General features: G+C 37.8%; 2 protein-coding genes across 5 annotated transcripts in view; both read right to left on the bottom strand.

Annotated features, from left to right (window-relative positions):
* The window catches only part of LOC116721714 (acyl-coenzyme A thioesterase 1-like), a 36,407-nt gene that overhangs the window by 11,986 nt on the left and 6,392 nt on the right, over positions 1–18,029 (bottom strand). The window contains exons 2-4 of the mRNA XM_032565618.1: positions 17,231–17,686; positions 16,561–16,745; positions 15,227–15,696 (exon numbers count right to left, since the gene is read on the bottom strand). Coding sequence (XP_032421509.1) covers positions 15,227–15,696; positions 16,561–16,745; positions 17,231–17,681 — 1,106 coding nt within the window. The 5' untranslated portion in view covers positions 17,682–17,686. The remainder of the gene's footprint in view (positions 1–15,226; positions 15,697–16,560; positions 16,746–17,230; positions 17,687–18,029) is intronic.
* Positions 1,247–14,029, bottom strand: LOC116721719 (acyl-coenzyme A thioesterase 2, mitochondrial-like). Of its 4 annotated transcripts, none has more exons than XM_032565625.1 (4): positions 13,886–14,029; positions 4,267–4,728; positions 2,765–2,946; positions 1,247–2,148 (listed from the first exon to the last, which is right to left on the bottom strand). In XM_032565625.1, the coding sequence occupies exons 2-4, from the start codon at positions 4,715–4,717 to the stop codon at positions 1,549–1,551; spliced, it is 1,233 nt and encodes a 410-aa protein (XP_032421516.1). In that variant the 5' UTR covers positions 4,718–4,728; positions 13,886–14,029; the 3' UTR covers positions 1,247–1,548. The 4 variants fall into 4 exon arrangements, with proteins under 4 accessions (XP_032421516.1, XP_032421515.1, XP_032421518.1 ...); XM_032565624.1 differs by having other exon boundaries at positions 13,921–14,029; XM_032565627.1 differs by having other exon boundaries at positions 4,267–4,722; positions 13,921–14,029.

Below are 18,029 nucleotides of genomic sequence, written 5' to 3'. Positions count from 1 at the left end.
ATGACAGGAACAGGGAAAAGAAAGAGTAGGAATAGAAAAAAATCCAAGATAGAGGTATGTTTGCTGCCACCTACTGGACCGTAGTGTAATACAGAAAATTGGAATATTAAAACAAATTATTCCGGTTTCTTTAAAAACATAAAAGTAATAAACTAAGTACAAGAAATTGTGTTTTCCTAAGAATGTGGTAAAAAAAAAACAATTTAAGGAATATATTTGTGTTAGAGAAGGGATGTTTTTAAAAGCTGTTCTTAGAAACAAATAAAAATCAGAATGCTTTTTATTAGAATCAATCAGAATGCTTTTTATTAGAATTAATATTACATAAAGCATTTAGTTAAAAATCTGCGAGAATTGTAATTTGATGGCAATATGACAGTGCTGTTTTTACACTTCGGGAAAACCCCCAACTTTCATGAATTAAAACTGTAGGAAATGACATACTATCTATTTTTCCTCTAATTGATATTAAATTGTAACAAACTTTTTAAGATTTTGCCAGGGTTACTGATGTTGGGAATTGGAGTTTTTGGCGTTGTGGTTTTTGATTCTTTTTGTTGTTTATGCTGTTTTTCTGCAGTCTTCCACCAGTGGGATCCAGGAGGCTGCTGTCTTCTGGAAGGCGGTCTCAGGTGTTGTGTCGATGCACATGCAAGCAATCGGCTTCCTCAGCCAGAGTATAAGAGGAGCCGATCACCAGTCCTCCAGTGCCTGAGTGTTTAGCTGTTATGGTATTCTGCACCTCTCTGAGTTCAGCCTCTGAGGTCTTCCAGTTTTTTTTTAATCTGCACTTACCTTTTGGCCTCCTCGTAGGTTTTTCTCTTGGCTACTACCCATTGTGTTACTCGAGTTATTCACTTTCATCACTGAAAGTTTTCCAAAAAGATTCTCTGGTTTCTCATTCCATGACTGGCGACGAACCGCTCCTCTTTCCACTACCTTTGCTGTTACTTGTCCGCTCTCCAATGAAAACATCAACCCACAGCTTCCAGGAATCACATTACTTCTCCGATCATCTGAACTTGGACCATTCCTCTTCTCCCCCACAAGGGAACCTAGATCCAGTGACCTTACCCTCTGGTGGAGAATCTCAACTAGAGCAGTAAGCACTTTAACTATCATCATTTCTATGTTTCTAAACTGTCCACTTGCCTCTCGTCTCCACTGCCTTCAGTTCTCCGTCAGTTCTAGGACAAGAACCACACATTCAACTCATGCAGTATTTGTTCAAACTAAACTTTATTCATCTGATTTTTCTGAGTGTGTTCTGTATCTGGGTCAAGCGACTGGCTCCCATTATTACAACTGAAATATTTCTATTTGCTAAATGGCATAACAATAGTGTTGTTAAAAAAAAAAAAAACTACTTTCAAAAACATGAGTTTATATAGATCAAGTTAAGGTTTGCTTTAATAGCGGATTTTCAAACTGTACTCTAGCTTTTTTTGTTTTGTTTTGTTTTTTGGAGTAACGGCTTCCTTTCAGCCCAAAACTCTCTCTTAGACATCTTGGCTGGTTTTTGATTGAAGGACAGCAGCACTATAATTTCTATTTAGTTTGAGTTTTGTCACAGTCTAAGTGAGTTCTGAAGAACTCCTGGATCTTCCTCCATAGATGGACTTCAGCAGCAGCGTGGGTCCGAGGCTCCCCCCCCCACAGGACTGGCATACGTGCAACCCCATGGAAGCCAGAGGGGCAGTACGGTCCAAACGGGGGCTCTAAATAATGTCCGGCTTCAGGGTAGCTCACACTCTCAAAGTTCTCCTTCCCATGACGCTTTAGTCTGTCCATCATCTCGTCCATGTAGGCCTTGCTGTCCCAGTTGAAGTCATCCTCTGAAGCTGCAAACAGGAATCGTCCGCTTGCTCGTTCAATAGGCACCAAGGATGCCTTGTTTTCCTCCTTTAGAGGATCATGCATGGCATATTTAATGATAAAGGCTCCCGACTCAGTGGAAATCATTTTGTTCATGTCAAACTTCAATGGTGAGAGCATCTGTCTATTCTTATAATACAGGGGTAGGACTGCGCTAGCGGAGCAGCCGTTGATCCACACCACAGCTTCAACTCCAGGCACAAAAGCAGCGAGGGAAAGCGCGATTTCACCCCCCTTAGATCGGGATATTACCCCAACTCCTTTACTGCTCACCTGCGAAAAACATGAAATTAAGAAATAATGATCAAAACAGTCAGTTCAGGAATGAAAGACTATTCAAACACACACTTTAACGGTTAGAAAAACTAACTACATTAATGAAAATGTGATTGTTTATTTTCAAGAGCACTTTAAAAGCTCATTTAATCCCACTCCTTGTCTTTTTTTAGGGTTAGGGTTAATTACCAGTTGATTTCAGTATCCAAAGAACCTTAAGAATGGATATTATATACAATATGCATATTTACAGAGAGAGAATAAATAAATAAATAGTTGAACAAAAAAAGAATAAATGGATGGATGGGTGAATGGATAGAAAGTCTGGAAAATGGATTGACTATAGAGGGATAGATTGTACATTTTTCAATGAGAGTTTATTCAGCAACAAAAAATAAAAGTATTTTATAGTGTGTTAAACATCTTTAAGGTTGTTGCCTGAAAGATCTGACCTGGGCCGACACGCCATTGAATATAGAAGTTATGTTTTCTATAACCTGCTCCCAGAACACAGGAGACAGGATGAGATGTTGCACGTTTTTCAATTTATTAGTTTGTTTCTTTTACATAAAGTGATTTTATGGAAACTAGGAAACTGGATGTGTCTCGTCACCTTTGGCTGGTTTTGTAGAAACTGAACTGCTTCTTCGAAGTCGTCCAGATTCATCCTTTCTATTTTGGGGTTGTTGAATACGGGAAAAGCAAGAGTTATAAAACCTTTATTGGCCAGCAGAGAGGCCCTTTTCTCTGACATGAAGGTGCCCAGATCCAGCACAGCAGGAAACGGACCCTCTCCTTTGAGCAAAAAGAGAACAAAAGAATTTTAAATACCCATTTATTAAAATGTAAAAGTCTGTTTACCTGTTAAAGGTGATTTATTATGCTTCCTTGAATTGGTTGGGATAAGTCTGGGGGCTACACAAAACACAAAACATATTCATTGCAGTTTTTGCACAAAATCATTTTTAGTTAATGAGACTTCATTCTTCCGAGTTCTGCCTATGTTGAGCTGTTTTAGGGCCTCTTGTCACTTTAAATCCAAAGAAGTTGCTGCTGGCCCCGACCCCCAGGTCAACTTTTACACTTGCATGTGAAACTGGCTGCAAACAGATGCACAAGCAGAAGTGGAGCCTCCTGCACAATCAACAAGACAAAGGGTTTCTGTATGGTAAATGTAAAGCAGTGCATAAATGTTCCAAAAGAGGGTGCTGTTGTTTTCTGTAATTGCTGGCACTACCACAATTCTGACATGTTTGTCCTGCCGGGGACACCGTAGCGCAGGGGATTTTTTGCGCGTGAACTGCGTACTCTTTACAGTGTGTTTACTGCCTGTAAGGTAAGCAGCAGCTCTGCTAGCTCGGTGTAAAATATACAGTATATTAATATACCGATCCATTTCTGTTTGTTCAGTTTGCCTGTTAAGTATAAATTACATTTTGTTTTGGTGATGTTTGATTATTTTGTAAAAAGAAAAACGATTGAATGCTGACAGTGTGTTTACTGCCTGTAAGGTGAACAAAATAAACGCGCCAAAGTCTCCCCACAACGAAGAGCCCCTGTCTGATTCCTCTCCTGCACGGAACACATCCCACCCTCACACAAACACAACGCAGAGTCCATTGGGTGTCTTCCAGCAGCTGCAGGGTTAAAGAGGGAAAGCCTGGGTTACATAAACAATAAAACAATCATATTTCCAGCAGCCATTGTACAGTGCATACAGCAGTAAAACCAGCTGACTAAACATGCTGGAGCTCAGCTGGGGTTGCTAGGTAACAGGCTGTGCTTTGCTGGGGTTGCTAGATGACAGGAAGTGCCTGACGATTTGTGACGTTACATTCAAAATGTTTTTTAAATGGCAAAATTTTTAGACACCAAAAAACATTAATTTACTGCCAAAGACTGGATGCATGCAAAATGTAAACTTTGCATATTAGGTTCTCTTTAAAACTTACGGTTTGCAGCTCAGAGACATTTTTAAATTGACCTTTGGTGCATTTGTTAACTCAGCATACTTTAAGTTCTTCATAGAACGTCTGCAGTGAAAATATGTAAAAAACTTTTTAGGTTCTGATGGATAATGCTAATTAAAATACTTAATGAGGTCGTCATTAATACCTGGCGGGGTAAACAGGACTCCTTGACTGTTGCCCACTTCGACAGGAACTCGCCTGACTCCATCTCCCATGAGACGCCTCTCATTGGTCGCCTCGGCCAGCATCCCGCCCTCCTCCTCATGCACAGAGAAGTTCACCATGAAAGGTTCCAGTGCTTTGTTCTTAAAGAAATATTTGTGCAAGGTATCTGCCTTCAGTGACCTCAGCAGACCCATGGGTTCCACCCCGACGTAGCTCCCACTGAGCGAGGCGTCTCTGTTCAGGTCGATCTCCCCTCTGCCGTCGGCGCGGTAGCTGGCCGAGGAATTGAACACCACTCCTCTCTCATCGGTGGATCTGGCTCTCAAGGTGACCAGCTGCTTGGACCTCAGTCCGGCCACCTTCACCTGAACGGGCTCGTCAAATAAACACCTGGCGCTGGGGAGCAGCCTCAGTCTGATCTGGGCCGACATGCTGTCTGAAATTGAAAGAACAGTTTACATGTTCGTAACATTTTTTGCACAAAATAATTCTCAGAGAATTATTTTAGTTTGCTCAGTTCTGCCTATTTAAGTTTCTTTTACAATGAGCTGTTTTAGGGCCTCTTCTTGCTTTAATCTCAAATAAGCTGCTTCTGGCCACGCCCCCAACTCCACATTTAAACTCACATGAAAATGGCTGCAAATAGATGTGCAATTACACAACCATGCATCTTTGAAAAGCAGAAGTGGCGCCTCCGGCACAACCAAGAAATATGCAGCAGTGGTTTCTGAATGGTGAGTCAGCAAAAAAAAAACAAAAAAAACACTTGTCTTTTCCTGCAGCCATTGTACAGTGCATAAAGCAGTTAAACCAGCTGACTAAATGTCCTGAAGGTCAGCTTAGGTTGCTTGGTAACGGCACAGTGTAACATACTCTGGAGGTTTATGAAATGGTCCATTTACTTAACACCAAAAAATATTAACAGATTATCAAAAAAAAAACAACTGGGTGTTTTTTTTTTAATTCTTGTAAAGTTTATAAAAACAGTTGAGAAAATTTATGGGCTATTTCTTTGTCTTGTTCTTTACTTTGCTGGTATTTCCACATTTTTCTGTTTTGCCATCGGTTTTTTCTGTTTACTTGTTTTTTTGTTAAATTTTTAAAGCCAAAACGGTTGGTATTTTACCATTTTTTACCGTGAAATTTACACACTTTTTTTATAGTGCAGAGAGTGAGAGATATTGTTATGGTTAATTTCTACAATTTGATTGAGAAGTTAATTAAAAACTCTTAGGAAGTTTATTTAAAGAGATATTATTATTATTATTATTATTATTATTATTATTATTATTATTATTATTATTATTATTATTAATAACTGATCAGTGATGTAAAGTCCTTTTTGACAAAATCAGCGCCATTAAGTCTCAGACATGAAGCATAATTTCGAGGTTCAAAACAAATGTGATTCAAATCATGATTTTGACCTTTATGTGCTGGAAATTAACTTTGAAATTTGACAAAATATGATAAACCTTTAGGGCTTAATGGACAAATTACGATCGTTCTAATAAAAGTGTTCTCTATAAAAATAGACTAAAGGTCAGTCGGTAACATATCAAACTCCTGTTTCTAAAGACAGACCCTAATTGTGTGACTATCTAAGCAAAACTGGCAACACTTTTAACTTTTAACAATATTTTGTGGCTACTGGAAACACAAAATCAATCATAACTTTCTTACATCTTGTTGATTCAAATATGTTATTTATAGGAATGTTAGAATCATTTACTCACCTTTTTGACAGTTTTCTTACGCCACACATGCCTTTCATATTAACACTGCAATAAAACCAACATGACTGAACTTACCGACAAGTGTGTCTTGTTTAGGTGCAGATTTCAGATATTGTGACGAGAATTACTTACCAGCTGGGTTCTGGGCCGGACTGAGATTCCTTTTAACTTCTTAAAGAATTATATAACAGTAATGGCTCAAACCCAATCTATTCTTAGTGGTGGAACTAGTAGTAGCCCAAACATAGATCTGAATGCCATACAGTGTAATTCAATAAGACTGTATGGACTGATGACGCATGTCAGATTAATAGTACTTGTTGAAAATAACCCTTTAGCAGGTAATAAACATAGTGCGAAATAATTATAATTATTAACAAAGGAACTTTTCAGTCACATTCTAATTTATGGCACAAGCCTGTTATTTGCTCAACTGCCTACAGTTGAAAACAGTTTCAAAATTCAGTCATATTTTTTGTGAAGAATTATCACATAGTTATCAGTTCCTGAAAACATCAACATCATGAGATTCTATAACAATCAAAATGTTATTAAACATTTCAAAAGCAGAATAAATAACTTCTGTATAAACCAAATGAATCCTTGTCAGTGCAAACTTTGTATTTTTCAATTATGTGATTCTGATTCCACAGCTGAACCTGAATTAGCGGCATAAATTTATGACCTGCTGAGTTATATACTATAAAAACAACTCTGTAAATCTATGGTAAAAAATTGTAAAATCCCAACAGTTACTGACCATAATATCCAAAACATTTCATCATCATAGAAAATACATGGAATTACCTTAACTCAATAAACATATATTTCAAGTGATTTTCACAGTCATGAAATGTTGAAAACACAGAAATATGTTGTAAAAATATAAGTAATTGTAAAATTTATAGAAAAATATTGTAATATTGCCAGCAGTTAATTACCCTAAAATTAACGGTACTAATCGGCCAAAATTACAAATGTTGCTGATATTTATATCTACAATATAAAACTGTAAACCAGACTGTAAAAGTAATTTTTACAAAGAATAGAATGCTGGTGTGATATTTTAGTTTCTTTTTTAATAATGCCTTTTATACACCAAACTGAAATCTTAAAGGTAAACCAGGAATCGCCAGATAATATGGGGCCCTAGACAGAATCATGATTTAGCCCCTCGGCCCCCTCCTACTAAGAACCTCAGCATCTCTAATCGTGTTTAAATATAGATTTAGTGAAGTGTATGATAGGGAGCCCAGGTTAATTGGCCGAGTTTAAAATCAAACACTGATTATTGGTTATTATTTGCTGTGAGGTTTTTGTGAACAACCCAGCAGAGATTACAACAAACACAAAGATTACACCATATTGTAGCCATGGTAACACAAGAATCAAACTATCAAGATGATTCTTTAAACTTTACAAAGTAAACTTCCTAATTAAATCCTAAATATATATACTTTTTTCTCAGCTGAAGGACAGCAGCACTATAACTTGGATTTAGTTTGAGTTTTGTCACAGTCTAAGTGAGTTCTGAAGAACTCCTTGACCTTCTTCCATAGATGGACTTCAGCAGCAGCGTGGGCCCTGGGCTCCCCCCCCCCCACAGGACTGGCATACGTGCAAACAGATGGAAGCTAGAGGGGCAGTACGGTCCAAACGGGGGCTCTAAATAATGTCCGGCTCCAGGGTAGCTCACACTCTCAAAGTTCTCCTTCCCATGACGCTTTAGTCTGTCCATCATCTCATCCATGTAGGCCTTGCTGTCCCAGTTGAAGTCGTCCTCTGAAGCTACAAACAGGAATCGTCCACTTGCTCGTTCAATAGGCACCAAGGATGCCTTGTTTTCCTCCTTCAGAGGATCATGCATGGAATATTTATGGAATGATAAAGGCTCCCGACTCGGTGGAAATCATTTTGTTCATGTCAAACTTCAATGCTGAGAGAATTTGTCTATTTTTATAATACAGGGGTAAGGCTACATTAGCGGAGCAGCCGTTGATCCACACCACAGCTTCAACTCCAGGCACAAAAGCAGCGAGGGAAAGCGCGATTTCACCCCCCTTTAGATCGGGATATTACCCCAACTCCTTTACTGCTCACCTGCAAAAAACTTGAAATTAAGAAATAATGATCAAAACAGTCAGTTCGGGAATGAAAGGAAAAACTAACTACTTTAAAAGCAAATGTGATTGCTTATTTTCAAGAGCACTTTAAAAGCTCATTAATATTTGGTCATTTAAAACAAAAGTTAGACACTTTAAGGCCATTAACTTCAGGTTTTTTTTGTGAAATGTTTCCTTTTCTCAACATTATTTTCTAACATATACTCTAGAGTCCAAACTTCTGGGGACTTTGGAGGATTAGGAATAAAAATGAATTATGAAATGAGACAGACTTTTGACAAAATATGTAATAAAACTATTAAAAATGTATTATTCTGGAAGGCTTAGTTTCTCTTATTATTTATATTTAAAAAGATATTATTATTATTATTGTTATTATTAATAACTGATCAGTGATGTAAAGTCCTTTTTGACAAAATCAGTGCCATTAAGTCTCAGACATGAAGCATAATTTTGAGTTTCAAAACAAATATAATTCAAAATGTGATTTTGACCTTTACGTGCTGGAAATTAACTTTGAAATTTGACAAAATATGATAAACCTTTAGGGCTTAATGGACAAATTACGATCGTTCTAATAAAAGTGTTCTCTATAAAAATAAACTAAAGGTCAGTCGGTAACATATCGAACTCCTGTTTCTAAAGACAGACCCTAATTGTGTGACTATCTAAGCAAAATAGGCAACACTTTCACCTTTTAACAATATTTTGTGGCTACTGGAAACACAAAATCAATCGTAACTTTCTTACATCTTGTTGATTCAAATATGTTATTTATAGGAATGTTATAGGAATATTGTGATGAGAATTACTTACCAGCTGGCTTTGAAATTCTTTAAGAATTATATAACAGTAATGGCTCAAACCCAATCTATTCTTAGTAGTGGAACTAGTAGTAGCCCAAACATAGATCTGAATGCCATACAGTCTTATTCAAGAAGACTGTATGGACTGATGACGCTTGTCAGATTAATAGTACCTGTGCAAAATAACCCTTTAGCAGGTATTAAACATAGTACGAAATAATTATAATTTCACTTGGTGATGAAATTGCTAACAAAGGAACTTTTCAGTCACATTCTAATTTATGGCATAAGCCTGTTATTTGCTCAACTGCCTACAGTTGAAAACAGTTTCAAAATTCAGTCATATTTCTTGTGAAGAATTATCACATAGTTATCAATTCCTGAAAACATCAACATCATGAGATTCTATAACAATCAAAATGTTATTAAACATTTCAAAAGCAGAATAAATAACTTCTATACAAACCAAATGAATCCTTGTCAGTGCAAACTTTGTATTTTTCAATTATGTGATTCTGATTCCATAGCTGAACCTGAATTAGCGGCATAAATTTATGACCTGCTGAGTTATACACTATAAAAACAACTCTGTAAATTTATGGTAAAAAATTGTAAAATTCCAACAGTTACTGACCATAATATCCAAAACATTTCATCATCATAGAAAATACATGGAATTACCTTAACTCAATAAACATATATTTCAAGTGATTTTGACAGTCATGAAATGTAGAAAACACATTAATATGTTGTAAAAATATAAGTAATTGTAAAATTCATAGAAAAATATTGTAATATTGCCAGCAGTTAATTACCCTAAAATTAACGGTACTAATCGGCCAAAATTACAAATGTTGCTGATATTTATATCTATAATATAAAACTGTAAACCAGACTGTAAAAGTAATTTTCACAAAGAATAGAATGCTGGTGTGATATTTTGGTTTCTTTTTTAATAATGGAGCCTTGGCGAAAATTCAAACTGGGAGACTCGACCAGCTTCACCACATCATCTAATCACTACGCCCGACCGCAGCCAATCCGGACCGGAGCGTCACGCCGCTCCAGCCAATCGTCGTCCAAAGACACCTTCAAAAGTCCGAGCTACCCTGGGGTCTTCCTGCTCGTCAGCCGTGCTTCGACCCACCTCCTCCCCTTCTCCACCTTCACCATGAGGGTCGTCCTCCAGGATCCCTTGTGCTCTTCCTCTCCAAGCTCCGCTCCACCACCAGTTTCGGTCCCGGGGGGAAGACTATCCCGAGCTCGCCGAGCAGACCGCCTGCTCACGGCGATCCTCGGCTCACGGTCTTCTGCCGGGTCCGAGCGCCAAAGAAATTGTACCATTAAATCTTTTAACTGCTATTTTCTTCTCCGTGTGAGTCTCTCCAGATTGAAATGCCTTTTATACAACAAACTGAAATCTTAAAGGTAAACCAGGAATCGCCAGATAATATGGGGCCCTAGACAGAATCATGATTTAGCCCCTCGGCCCCCTCCTACTAAGAACCTCAGCATCTCTAATCGTGTTTAAATACAGATTTAGTGAAGTGTATGATAGGGAGCCCAGGTTAATTGGCGAGTTTAAAATCAATCACTGATTATTGGTTATTATTTGCTGTGAGGTTTTTGTGAACAAACCCAGCAGAGATTACAACAAACACAAAGGTTACACCATATTGTAGCCATGGTAACACAAAGATCAAACTATCAAGATGATTCTTTAAACTTTACAAAGTAAACTTCCTAATTAAATCCTAAATATATATATTTTTTCTCAGCTTAAGGACAGCAGCACTATAACTTGGATTTAGTTTGAGTTTTGTCACAGTTTAAGTGAGTTCTGAAGAACTCCTGGATCTTCCTCCATAGCTGGACTTCAGCAGCAGCGTGGGTCCGAGGCTCCCCCCCCCCCACATTACTGGCATACGTGCAAACAGATGGAAGCTAGAGCGGCAGTACGGTCCAAACGGGGGCTCTAAATAATGTCCGGCTCCAGGGTAGCTCACACTCTCAAAGTTCTCCTTCCCATGACGCTTTAGTCTGTCCATCATCTCGTCCATGTAGGCCTTGCTGTCCCAGTTGAAGTCGTCCTCTGAAGCTACAAACAGGAATCGTCCGCTTGCTCGTTCGATAGGCACCAGGGATGCCTTGTTTTCCTCCTTCAGAGGATCATGCATGGAATATTTGGTGATAAAGGCTCCCGACTCGGTGGAAATCATTTTGTTCATGTCAAACTTCAATGCTGAGAGAATCTGTCTATTCTTATAATACAGGGGTAGGACTGCGCTAGCAGAGCAACCATTGATCCACACCACAGCTTCAACTCCAGGCACAAAAGCAGCGAGGGAAAGCGCGATGTCACCCCCCTTAGATCGGGATATTACCCCAACTCCTTCACTGCTCACCTGCGAAAAACATGAAATTAAGAAATAATGATCAAAACAGTCAGTTCGGGAATGAAAGGAAAAACTAACTACTTTAAAAGAAAATGTGATTGCTTATTTTCAAGAGCACTTTAAAAGCTCATTGATATTTGGTCATTTAAAACAAAAATTAACTTCAGTTTTGTTTTTTTTTGTGAAATGTTTCCTTTTCTCAACATTATTTTCTAACGTATACTCTAGAGTCCAAACTTCTGGGGACTTTGGAGGATTAGGAATAAAAATGAATTATGAAATGAGACAGACTTTTGACAAAATATGTAATAAAACTATTAAAAATGTATTATTCTGGAAGGCATAGTTTCTCTTATCATTTACATTTAACCAAAATAAAAGATTTAGACCCTGCTCAGATTAAAGATTATTTTAAATCTAAATCTGGCAGGGATTTATATAGTTTTGAGTTACCTGAGACTTCACTATGACTATATAGCAGCTAGACAATAGAATGTTTTATTTATTTTGGACATGAGAAAAACAACAGAAACAAAATAAAAATGACTAAAACAGAGTAAACAACAACCAAAATACTCAAATAAAAACTAAGCGTCATAACAAACCATGTGTGAAAGGGAGAACCTTATTTAATCCCACTCCTTGTCTTTTTTTAGGGTTAGGATTAATTACCAGTTGATTTCAGTATCCAAAGAACCTTAAGAATGGATATTATATGCAATATGAATATTTACAGAGAAAGAAAAAATAAATAAATAGTTGAACAAAAAAAGAATAAATGGATGGACGGGTGAATGGATAGAAAGTCTGGAAAATGGATTGACTATAGAGGGATAGATTGTACATTTTTTAACGAGAGTTTATTCAGCAACAAAAAAATAAATGTATTTTATAGTGTGTTAAACATCTTTAAGGTTGTTGCCTGAAAGATCTGACCTGGGCCGACACGCCATTGAATATAGAAGTTATGTTTTCTATAACCTGCTCCCAGAATACAGGAGACAGGATGAGATGTTGCACGTTTTTCAATTTATTAGTTTGTTTCTTTTACATAAAGTGATTTTATGGAAACTAGGAAACTGGATGTGTCTCGTCACCTTTGGCTGATTTTGTAGAAACTTCACTGCCTCTTCGAAGTCGTCCAGATTCATCCTTTCTATTTTGGGGTTGTTGAATACGGGAAAAGCAAGAGTTATAAAACCTTTATTGGCCAGCAGAGAGGCCCTTTTCTCTGACATTAAGGTGCCCAAATCCAACACAGCAGGAAACGGACCCTCTCCTTTGAGCAAAAAGAGAACAAAAGAATTTTAAATACCCATTTATTAAAATGTAAAAGTCTGTTTACCTGTTAAAGGTGATTTATTATGCTTCCTTGAATTGGTTGGGATAAGTCTGGGGGCTACACAAAACACAAAACATATTCATTGCAGTTTTTGCACAAAATCATTCTTAGTTATTGAGACTTCATTCTTCCGAGTTCTGCCTATATTGAGCTGTTTTAGGGCCTCTTGTCACTTTAAATACAAAAAGTTGCTGCTGGCCCCGACCCCCAGGTCAACTTTTACACTTGCATGTGAAAATGGTTGCAAACAGATGCACAAGCAGAAGTGGAGCCTCCTGCACAATCAACAAGACAAGGGGTTTCTGAATGGTAAACAACAAAACAATCATATTTCCAGCAGCCATTGTACAGTGCATACAGCAGTAAAACCAGCTGACTAAACATGCTGGAGCTCAGCTGGGGTTGCTAGGTAACAGGCTGTGCTTTGCTGGGGTTGCTAGATGACAGGAAGTGCCTGACGATTTGTGACGTTACATTCAAAATGTTTTTTTAAATGGCAAATTTTGTAGACACCAAAAAACATTAATTTATTGCCAAAGACTGGATGCATGCAAAATGTAAACTTTGCATAATAGATTCTCTTTAAAACTTAAGGTTTGCAGCTTAGAGACATTTTTAAATTGACCTTTGGTGCATTTGTTAACTCAGCATACTTTAAGTTCTTCATAGAACGTCTGCAGTGAAAATATGTAAAAAACTTAGGTTTAGGTTCTGATGGATAATGCTAATTAAAATACTTAATGAGGTTGTCATTAATACCTGGCGGGGTAAATATTAATACCTGGCGGGGTTGAAAACAGTTTAAATGTTTGTAACATTTTTTGCACAAAATAATTCTCAGAGAATAATTTTAGTTTGCTCAGTTCTGCCTATTTAAGTTTCTTTTACAATGAGCTGTTATAGGGCTTCTTCTTGCTTTAATCTCAAATATTTTATTTACTTTATTTAGAGCCGAATTGTAGAAATATCTAAGCAAAAATAGGCAACCCTTTTCACGTTTTAAATTTATTTTGTGGCTGTGGGGAAAACTAAAATAATTGTAACTTTCTTACGTCTGTAATCACACAAATACGTTTTCATTTATACGAATGTTAGAATCATTTACTCATCTTTTAGAGAGTTAGCTTACGCCATACATGCCTTTTATGCTAATATTTTGCGATAAAACTAACGTGACCGAACTTACTTGAACTTACCGACAAACGGGACGTGTTCAGGTGCAGCTACCTACCCGATAGGTTTGACTCCGTTTAAAAGCCTGAAGAACTACGGGAACTGTAAAGGTTCAAAAAGACCGATTTTGCAATTCTTAGTAGTTGAGTCTGAAAACCATCCCTCTCTCTATGACAGCATACACAGTTGGGTAGTAACTACAGTAAGCGTCACTTTTGCTAGTGTGTATCAAAGCAAGAGAGTACCTAAATGAAAATGAAGGGTACAGACCCTTTTTGATGGTAAAATGCAGTCAAAAGAGCAGGGCTGGCCCAAGGCATTGCAAACTAAACTAACAATTTCTATGTGACTATATTAACCAAAACACACAATTTCATTATAAAGTTGTAATTTATTTTTTTCTACAATAATATATATTTGATCATGTATGTCGAAATCATTCTTATATGGACAAAAATAAATTGCTCTCGGGGACCCCCTGGTGGCCGCGGTAGGTCATTTTTCACCCGTAATATGAGCTGCAGTGAAATGAGCAGAGCGCATCCAAACCTCCAAAGCTCCGGTGTAAGATTATAAGTTAGCAAAACAATGTTTTGCTAACTTATAAGGATAATAATAGGATTTATCCTTCAGGGACAGGGAAAATAAAGAGGAAGAATATAAAAAAAAAATCCAAGATAGAGGTATGTTTTCATGTGTCTTGTGTTGAGAAACGAGATATATTTGCTACCTGTTGCTCGTTGTTATCTCGTCTCCCCAGTTCCGTTAATGTCGTGTGTAAAAGTGAAACCACAAAGATACAGTCACTGTTCAACTTCACAATCATCCAGAATTTTATTCAAACAATCAAATGCATAAAATCATATCAACAGCTCACCATCATCATCAGAAACCAAAACCACAAAGAAGAAATTAATTACCTTAGAAAAATACGAAGACGCGCCTTCGGAGACCACTGTGTGTGGTAGTTAAGACAGTTCCTGGAACAAACTCTTTAAGCTTTTGCTAGGGTTACTGAAATACTTCTATTTGCTAAATGGCATTACAATAGTGGTTTTCAAAAAAAATGGAGTTTAGATTAAACTAAGGTTTGCTTTAATAGCGCATTTTCAATCTGTAATATGGCTTTTTTGTTGCTTTAGGAGTAATGGATCTTCCTTTCAGTCCCAAAACTCATGGATCATTTTTAGATATCTTGGCTGATTTTTGATTGAAGGACAGCAGCCCTATGACATGGATTTAGTTTAAGTTTGTCACAGTTTAAGTGAGTTCTGAAGAACTCCTGGACCTTCTTCCACAGGTGGACTTCAGCAGCAGCGTGGGACCTCGGCTTCCCTCCCCACAGGACTGGCAAACTTATGTACCCATGGAAGCTGGAAGGGCAGTGCGGTCCAAACGGGGGCTCTAAATAATGTCCGGCTCCAGGGTAGCTCACACTCTCAAAGTTCTCCTTCCCATGACGCTTTAGTCTGTCCATCATCTCGTCCATGTAGGCCTTGCTGTCCCAGCTGATGTCGTCCTCTGAAGCTACAAACAGGAATCGTCCGCTTGCTCGTTCAATAGGCACCAAGGATGCCTTGTTTTCCTCCTTCAGAGAATCATGCATGCCATATTTGGTGAAAAGGGCTCCCGACTGGGTGGAAATTGCTTTGTTGATGTCAAACTTCAATGCTGAGAGAATCTGTCTGTTCTTATAATACAGGGGTAGGACTGCATTAGCGGAGCAACCGTTGATCCAGACCACAGCTTCAACTCCAGGCACAAAAGCAGCGAGGGAAAGCACGATGTCGGCCCCCTTGGATCGGGATATTACCCCAACTCCTTTACTGCCCACCTGTGAATAACATGAAATTAAGAAATAATAAATGATCAAAACAGACAGTTCGGGAATGAAAGGACTATTCATATAAATATACAATTCAACAGTTAGAAAAACTAAATATATTACAAGAAAATGTGATTGCTACTTATTTTCAAGAGGACTTTAAAAGCTGACTGATATTTGGTCATTTAAAACAAAAGTTAAACACTTTTAAATGTCACAAAGATTTCAGGGATTTTTGTGACATTTTTCTTTTTTAACCATTATACTCTAGAGTCCAAACATCTGGGTACTTTGGAGGATTGGGAATAGAAATGAATAAGGAAGTGACAAAATTTGTAATAAAATTATTTTTAAAAATGTCGTATTATTCTGGAAGGAATAATTTCTCTCATAATTTACATTTAACCAAAAGAAAAGGTTTAGACTCTGCTCAAATTAAAGATGATTTTAAATCTAAATCTGGTTTCAAATCTTTATTTCAGTATCTATAATGCCCTGAGAATTGATATTATAAACTATATATATGCATATTTACAGAGAAAGTAAAAATCATAACATAAATAGTTGAACAAAAAAGGATCAACGGATAGTTGGGTGATTACATAAAAAGACCGGAGAGACAATAGAGGGATGGATTGTACAATTTTATATTTTTCAATGAGTGTTTATTAAGGAAAAAAAATAAAAATATTCTATAGTGTGTTAAACATCTTTAAGGTGGCTTTCACTGAATATAGAAGTTATGTCTTCTATAATGTGGTCCCAGATTTACATTAGGAAGGATGAGATGTTGCATGTTTCTCAATTTCTTAGTTTGTTTCTTTAACATAAAGTGATTTTATGCAAACTAGGAAGTTGAATGTGTCTCGTCACCTTTGGGTGGTTTTGTAGGAAATTCACTGCTTCTTCGAAGTCGTCCAGATTGATCCTTTCGAGTTTTAGTTTGTCAATGAATAGGGATGCAGCAAGAACTATAAAGCCTTTATTGGCCAGCAGAGAGGCCCTTTTCTCTGACATTAAGGTGCCCAGATCCAGCACAGCAGGAAACGGACCCTCTCCTTTGAGAGCAAAAAGAGAACAAAAGGATGTTAAATACTCATTTATTAAAATATAAAAGTCCACTGTTAACCTGTTAAAGGTGACCTATTATGCGTACCTAAACATGTTAGGATAGGTCTACTCAAAACCTTTTTTTGCACAAAATCAACATTTACAGTTGCATGTGAAAATGGCTGCAAACAGATGCACAAGCAGAAGCGGAGCCTCCTGCACAATCAACAAGACTGTAGCAAAGGGTTTCTGATTTATAACATTATTTACAACAGACTTTTTAAAATTGTTGTGGCTGTTTTTAGAAGCAGTTGAAACCCAAATGGACGTACAAAAGTGTGCAAAAGGTTTGCAGATCAGAGACATTTTTAAATTGACCTTTGTTAACTCATCTCAGCATGCTTTCAGTTCTTTATAGAATAAATATGTAAAAACTGTTTAGGTTCTGATGGATAATGCTAATTAAAATAGTTAATGAGGTCGTCATTAATACCTGGCGGGGTAAACAGGACTCCTTGACTGTTGCCCACTTCAACAGGAACTCGCCTGACTCCATCTCCCATGAGACGCCTCTCATTGGTCGCCTCGGCCAGCATCCCGCCCTCCTCCTCATGCACAGAGAAGTTCACCATTAAAGGTTCCAGTGCTTTGTTCTTATTGAAATATTTGTGCAAGGCATCTGCCTTCAGTGACCACAGCAGACCCATGGGTTCCACCCCGACGTAGCTCCCACTGAGCGAGGCGTCTCTGTTCAGGTCGATCTCCCCTCTGCCGTCGGCGCGGTAGCTGGCCGAGGAATTGAACACCACTCCTCTCTCATCGGTGGATCTGGCTCTCAAGGTGACCAGCTGCTTGGACCTCAGTCCGGCCACCTTCACCTGAACGGGCTCGTCAAAAAAACACCTGGCGCTGGGGAGCAGCCTCAGTCTGATCTGGGCCGACATGCTTTCTGAAATTGAAAGAAAACAGTTTACATGTTCGTAACATTTTTTGCACAAAATAATTCTCAGAGAATTATTTTAGTTTGCTCAGTTCTGCCTATTTAAGTTTCTTTTACAATGAGCTGTTTTAGGGCCTCTTCTTGCTTTAATCTCAAATAAGCTGCTTCTGGCCACGCCCCCAACTCCACATTTAAACTCACAGGAAAATGGCTGCAAATAGATGTGCAATTATACAACCATGCATCTTTGAAAAGCAGAAGTGGCGCCTTCTGCACAACCAAGAAGAATGCAGCAAGTAGTTTCTGAATGGTGAGTCAGCAAAAAAAAAAAACACTTGTCTTTTCCAGCAGC

The sequence above is a fragment of the Xiphophorus hellerii genome, chromosome 6 (genome assembly GCF_003331165.1).
Source record: "Xiphophorus hellerii strain 12219 chromosome 6, Xiphophorus_hellerii-4.1, whole genome shotgun sequence".
NCBI classification, from domain to species: domain Eukaryota; kingdom Metazoa; phylum Chordata; class Actinopteri; order Cyprinodontiformes; family Poeciliidae; genus Xiphophorus; species Xiphophorus hellerii.
This window is presented reverse-complemented; position numbering and strand designations above follow the sequence as displayed.